The 7,393-nt window shown below is 34.4% G+C and overlaps 1 protein-coding gene across 1 annotated transcript in view; it reads left to right on the top strand.

The window, feature by feature from the left end:
- The window catches only part of LOC119837947 (actin-binding LIM protein 3), a 77,238-nt gene extending 70,950 nt beyond the window's left edge, over positions 1-6,288 (top strand). The window contains exons 15-19 of the mRNA XM_038363740.1: positions 390-469; positions 1,078-1,147; positions 2,619-2,659; positions 3,036-3,233; positions 3,534-6,288. Of these exons, the coding sequence (XP_038219668.1) occupies positions 390-469; positions 1,078-1,147; positions 2,619-2,659; positions 3,036-3,233; positions 3,534-3,647 (503 nt within the window). The 3' untranslated portion in view covers positions 3,648-6,288. The remainder of the gene's footprint in view (positions 1-389; positions 470-1,077; positions 1,148-2,618; positions 2,660-3,035; positions 3,234-3,533) is intronic.
- The last annotated feature ends 1,105 nt before the right edge of the window (positions 6,289-7,393 follow it).

Genomic DNA, 7,393 nt, shown 5'->3' with positions numbered 1-7,393 from the left:
CAACTGATTTAACTGTAGAGACGAGACTGACGTACGTTTATGAGACGCTGTTGATGTTTGACTGAGGTGACAGTTGGATAATAATAAATAATATAGATTTTATGGCATTATGCAGACTGTACTGGCAATTACACCACTGACAAATGATAAAACGATGACTAAATTGAGATAGTGGACATCAGGTGACATGATGTGACAGTGACATGACATGACAGTGCTGACCAAACATGTATAAAAGCTGACAAAATTATGTAAATTATGTTTACATGACATACAACTGAATAACATTGTTCACTAGACAGCAAATAATATAATGACACTGATGACGAAAATGACGCAATGGCTATTGAAGTAGAGAGTGAGTATGAGTACAGCGGCTAGTGTTGCAGTGGTGTCGTCTCTGCGGTCGGCGCCGCGGCCCGGGTACGGTCTCTCCGCCAGGTCGCACACCTTCTCCTCCAGCACCGCTGTGAGTACGCGTACACTTGTGTTGTGCTCTGTACAAAAGTGTGGGATTTAGGGGTTCCTCGAGCATTCAATGAGGGGATATTTTAATATTTTTGATCTACATATTTAAGGGTTATACTTTATAGATTTATGTTGTAGTTTTCTTTTGTGTCATTTAAAAAGTTAGAAGATAGTACTGATGTCTCAAAGCTGTTGAACCGTTGAAAAGTGTGTAATATTTGATTGATATTTGAAAAAAAAAAAGACTTGACAAAAAAAAAAACTGCTTAAAATAGCAAATAATATGTAAGTAATATAGGTTCAATGTATGCGGAAACAGGTGAAGTACATGAAAAAAATTCAGCTCTACTAGAATAACAAAATTTTATTGTGTCCAACTATCCCAGAGACTCAGCTGAATTTGGTACGTAGTTTTTGTAATAACTTTCCGTCAACAAAAGTTTTTATCTAATCGAGTAAAAGTATAAACAAAACATAACATTAAATAAAAACACGCTACGTTGTAGTGTGCTCGTTGAAAAATTACAATTCTCCTTTTTACTCTTACTTTAATATCTTTTTCCTTTTCGAATTAAAAAAAAACTTACATATAAATATTATATTTTTCAGGGTGACTTCACATTCAGTGGCCTAGGAGACAAAACACACAGCACCGACTTCAGTAGCGGCAAGTCAGACAGTAAGTGATGATTTAAATACAGTGTTTATTTCAAAGAAGTGAAATCTTGTTTTAGTATGGTATGCATAAAAGTCTGGTTCTGTTTATTAAAAAAAAAATTAAATTGCTTAAAAAAATAATAGTAATACTAAAGTCTGCATTAGATTAAGAATCTAAAATTTGTTATTGTCTGTAAGGTAGGATAGTATTCATAGGATTACAAAAAAAAGTGATTGTCATCGTGTATGGTCAGCAACGAATTTTGTAATGATGTTTTTTGACAGAAACTACTGCGGTGTGTATTAATAATTTATAATGATAGCTTAGGTAAATAAATAATATATAATATTGATTTAATGGTATATATTATGTTCAGGTTAAGTTAGTATTTTGTATAAAAATGTACTAAAAAGGAGTATTTATAGTGACGTCTGTCATCAAGTCGGAATCATGCTCCTCTTTTGCCGACTGTACATAGTTTTTGATGGTACATTCCGTGTGTTACATGCGCAGTGCGGACGGACCTGTGCAGTAAGTAACGCGTGCGCCTCGCTTTCATATACGTAATACATTTTGAACCTTAACCCCCTTAAAATAAAGAATACCTCCATTTGCAAGCGAGCACATGATACATGGCTTCAGAATCCTCAGCTCAATTATCATGCTTTTGTATCAATTTTTGTAATTTTTTGATTCTGGCCAATTTAATTATTGTGGTGTCTTGTTGGTGATGTTTTATTTATATATATTATCATGGCATGTCATACGCTACGATGCCGGGTCGGAACCTTTTCTTGGTTATTATAACAATTTTAAATAGTATAATCATTAATAAAAGTTTAGTGATACAATAATAAATTTAGACGATTGAATATCTTCCATTTATTCGAAGTACATTTCTTTTGTAATTTGTTTAATTAAAACCGTTGTTGTGCATTGAGAAATTACTAATAATTAATATCAAAGTAATCAAATTAAAAACAATATTATTCATGAGTATTATGTCTCTCAGATAAATAAAAAATATATTATTATATTACGATGGAACTTTACCAACAAGGTATCAAAATGTCTATAAAAGAATACGTATTATAAATAGTGTTTCCATTGAATAGTTTGAAGCATTACACGCTCTCCCCCCTCCTGTATTTTCATCGATCGATTTAAAACAAGTGCGGCGCAGGCTTACTCACATCATGCTTAGCTTTAAGGTCTTTTTTTTATATTTCTTCTGTGCGTTGATCAAGGCGATTCAATGTAATCTCTTGTAAATTGGCTTAATTCATTGAATTTATGGGATTTTATTTCCAACTCCTAATTTTAGGGCTCATTTACAATTGAAAAGTTTTAATTACTTACGATTTATTTTCTATTTGAATAGTTTTGGTCTGTTCCGTATTCTTTAAATTAATAGAAACATAAATTAGCTACGGACATTTATACGTTGATAATTTTTATATTATAGTACAATTAATACATTTTTCTTTTTCAGTATCTGCCGGCTCCATAACAGACGTGGATAGGAGTGCTGTGGTAAGCTGTTATATTTTATAAATTCTAAATATTTTATGGATATTTTTTGCATTTGGCGAGAATGTATATCTTCCTCGTTTATTTTTCCTTTTGTAATTTATGCATATATGTCTGGTTATCTCATGTGTGCTTTTCCCTCAGACCACAGTTTATTAGCTATAGCCTATTACCCCATTATCTGTCACCTAATTATTAACTTTTCTATCGCCCTAGACGTCGATGGACGGTGTGTTAGACACAATAATATTATAACCGATTGCAATGAAGTTTGGTACGTAGATAGCTGGACAAATGTTATAACACATAGGCAACACGCGGGTAAAACGAGCGATAATATTATAAATGAGCGATAGCTGAGGTGTCGGTCCGGTTGCAGACGGCGGAGGGCGGCGCGCTGGTGCGCGGCGCGGCGGGCGGCGGCGCGGCGGGCTCGCGCGCGGGCGCCGTGCGCCGCTCGCTGCCCAACATGGCCACCTCGCACCTCGTGCACGAGCCCGCCAAGCTCTACCCCTACCACCTGCTGCTCATCACCAACTACCGCCTGCCGCCCGACGTCGACCGGCTCAACCTGGAGGTGAGTGTACGCACACACGGATATCATGCCAACGCAAATAACGCACACGTACGCATTAACGCACGCACACGCATAAACACACGCACGTAAATATTTACATGAAGTGATAAAGATGGACTAACCTACAGTCACATAAAAATAATTATAATAATCGACAATATATAAAAGTTAACAGCTTCACATATAAACTCTCAAAATCCATAATATTAATGACATTTAAAATGCTTCATACTTCCTCACATATGCACCACGAAACCTGTAACAAAGCCCTATGTGACGCAACCGCGCAATTGGTTCCAGCGCCACCTGTCGGACGCGGAGTTCGAGGCGATCCTGCAGTTCTCGCGCGCGGAGTTCTACCGCCTGCCGCAGTGGCGCCGCAACGAGCTCAAGCGCCGCGCCAGACTCTTCTGAGCGCGCTGCGCTGCGCGGCGCACGGACCTTTGCTGTAATTGCACTGTCGTTTCGACTCGTAAATTGGTTTTGTGTTTGGGAAATTTGGGAATGGAATGAATATACGAAACATAAGAAATGAATAATGACGACTTTATGAATATTATTCTTAAATTCGTGGTTCTTTGATCGAGCAGGAGCGTTTTAATTGGATTTAATTAAAATTGACGATAAGAGAAAAAACTCAAATCTTGAAACCGAGTATTTGATTGATCTGAAGATTTTTTTTTGGTATCAACAAAATAGTACTTTTTTTTATTAAGATGGTTCCTTTGCGATGGATATTACAAAAAAAAATATGTATTTCTAAAGTGGAGTGTTCAAATTACATTATAGTAATTGTAGAGTTTTGTAACGTTTTTAAAATTAAAAATGTAAAAAAACTTGTTGATATACAAGTATCGATAGTGCAATTATATCAGGCGTTAGATATTTATGTCCGGTCCCTAAAATGAAAATAATTCATTTTTCTTACGGAAACTCGTACTTTGACGTGACATATAAGTTGTGTCCGAATTTAAATGTCCGTAAGAGAAACGAATCGTTTGCAATTTTATAATGTCATTGACTTAGTGCGGGGCAAAGTTCAATCTACAACTACTGCCCTCGATTCATCTCGGGATAATTAAAATATATAGCGATTTATAGAAAAAACTTTATAATTGTTACTTCATGTCTCCCGTCACAAACACAGTTGTGATGATTTTATTTAATTTACATTTTTTATGTTGGCAATTTGTTACGCGTAATTTTATCCTATGACTTTTTAAGACGTAGCGTGGTTCTATTTAATTTATGATAGTTTTAATCATAGTAATATATTGATGATATTATAATAAATTTCACATAATAATGCGTGATGTGTGATTGACTTGGTGTAACGGTTCATAGAACATTCTCGACGGATCGGCTTGCCACGTTTTCACCTCGGTGACCTCAATTTTCGTTCGTTTGGGACAAGAATATAACAAAATTGAACAGTTTGTTTTCGTTTTAGTTTCAAATTTTTCATCGGTATCTGTTTCTGAATTACATGATCTTTATGAAATAATATTTATTGCACGAAATAGTTTCTTTTTTTTTGTTTTTGTGGGATGATTTTATGTTCCGAATTTATTTCCGCCTTAATTGAACTGCAATTGCAAGCCGAGAGGTCGATTCTAGTTACGAAGTAACATAATAATATATAATATACATCGATGCCTTGTATGAATGTATAGCTAAGTATACAGTGCGAGCGACACGTTTACTTTAGTGAGAACCAAATATATAGATAATATATTATATTATATATATGTAAGATTATCATATTTTTGCGTTAGGTAGCTATGTAGCGGTGCGGGAACATTGCGTATGGGTGTATATATGTGGGCGTAACTGGCAGCTAATTTGTCGATGTGTGGGTTGTGTGAGATGGCCCTTAACGCTCATATTTTGGCGGTATAAAGAGCAAATTAAAACAAAGAAATAAAGAGTGAGAAATTAGACAAATAATAAACGTTTACAAAGTAATATACATATAGTTATTGTAAAAGTTTAACAGTATAAACAAACTGCTAAACGATGTCAAGTCTCATAATGTTTTCCGCAAAACAAGGTCAGTGTTGTTTCTTTGATAAAAAAAAGGAACACATCAAAAATAAAACATCCACTGTTTGCATATTTTCAACGACTTATTATTGTCGTTATGATTGTCGTTTGTTTGTATTAATTGGCTCTTTCCACACCTTCAATTCACGCAGCGTTTGTGTGCGTGTAAGCTTGCACGTGTGTGCGTGTAAGCTTGGGCGTGTGTGCGTGTAAGCTTGCGCGTGTGTGCGTTAAGGGCGACGTGTACTCGTTCCTATCGCGCGTGTGTGCGTGCGTGTGCGTATGTGTGTTGCATGTGAGTCGTTCGCGTAATTACGTCGTTGTTTTTAATTTTATTCTAGCCAGATATTATTTTGGTTGCAATATATGTGTGTAAAGGGAAATTTAGTATTTTTTCATACGGCTTGTGCGTTATATTCTATAGTATAAGTGATATAGTGTAAGTATAGATAGATACATACATACAATTTGAAATGCCTAATTCGTTACCATTTGTCCGACTTGCATCGTCGTCACGCCACTGGGTATAGTTTTGCGTTCTGTGCCGATTTTCGGAAATGATTTTCCGATACAGAAGCGTTAAGTAAGATGTTTTCCCTTCGGAAATTCGTTTCTGAAAAAGCATTCAACAACTATGATACTAAGCAGATATTCGTTAGACAATGTCAAAGGAATCCAATTTAAATTTATATTTTAGAGCTTAGAGATTGTATAACTCTTTATCGTTAATATTGTATAACTTTTTCTAAATTAATACGGCTTGTCTAGTTTGTATGAATAGCGAGCTTTCCATGAACCATTGTGAACAAATGGATGTGTTCTGTCTCTGTCTGCCTTTTGACCAATACTTGAGAGTGAAGGAGACAAAACACTGTAAGAGACTACGAAGAAAAGTTGAAACGTAAACGTGAACGCATCGGTGTCTGTTATTCAGTGTAGATGTCTGTGAATACTATCAGTGACTTTGATGTAAAGACTATGCTTTTAAAGTAATTAAATTGCATTTCCAAGCTTGTGTTGTTTTATTTTTTCCTGGTATGTGATAAAATCTGTATCAAAACAATTAATGTTTAAAAATCTAATCTATCAAAAATTAATTCGCGACTTTTTTTTCTATTCTATTCTTCCCTTTTTCTTAAAGAAGAAAAATATTATCTTACCTGTAATATTTTAAGATATATGTATATGTTAAGCTTGTGCTAATGATTTGAAGTATTTATATTTCGAGCTTTGTGGCGTGGTCTTATTCGCCGGCGAACCCGTGGGCAAAAGCAAGTATTTTCATGGCGTATATGTTATACTGAATAAGCTACGTCAATTGCGTCAAAAAACGTTCAGTGGTTATCACACAAAAAATAACAAACACCTATACATTCTAACAGAATAACAGACCCACTGTTTAACTGTCAAGGAATTCGCTAAATTATCGCACTTGCTCTCATACAAAGTAATCGTAAGGTAATTTTTAAATCCTGGCGATCTTAATCAGGATAAAAAGATAAATTCATAAAATTATTGTATTGTCACGGACAAGTGTACAAAGTTTCAATTCAGTATGTCTATATAAAGTGTGTCATAATTACGCCTCAACTAGAAATCGTTTACATACAAGTATACAGTGCTATATACAAATATAAGCGTGTTAAAAAATGAGAGACTAGTCCATTTTTACTTTCATTAATTGCACACCTTTATTACCCAGTAATTGAAAAATAATCTACATATAACATTCTCAAATGAATAAATGAAACTAAATATATTTAAGATAATGTTTAATAAACACTATAAATAAAACCTTATCAAAACCATTTCAGACATTCGAATGATTTCAACTAGACATGAAATCATTCGAATATATTATATACCTATATTATTATAAAATGATGATTTCTATATAGTCTCACAGCACACAAAACTACCTTATATTATTCACTCCCAAATATCGCAACAAGTAAAAACAGTGAAAACTGGTGTTTTCCATAATTACTTCTAGAATAATACCAATCAACATTTAAAGCGTTGTAAAACAAATCCCCTAAGAACATACTTAGTCTGGCCATAAATACTGTTACACTTAATTATAAAAAAATATTACATTTGAATTTCGAATCTGTCAT

The sequence above is a fragment of the Zerene cesonia genome, chromosome 29, assembly GCF_012273895.1.
Source record: "Zerene cesonia ecotype Mississippi chromosome 29, Zerene_cesonia_1.1, whole genome shotgun sequence".
In the NCBI taxonomy this organism is placed as follows: Eukaryota; Metazoa; Arthropoda; class Insecta; order Lepidoptera; family Pieridae; genus Zerene; species Zerene cesonia.
The sequence above is the reverse complement of the archived record's forward strand: the minus strand, read 5'-3'. Positions and strand labels throughout refer to the sequence as shown.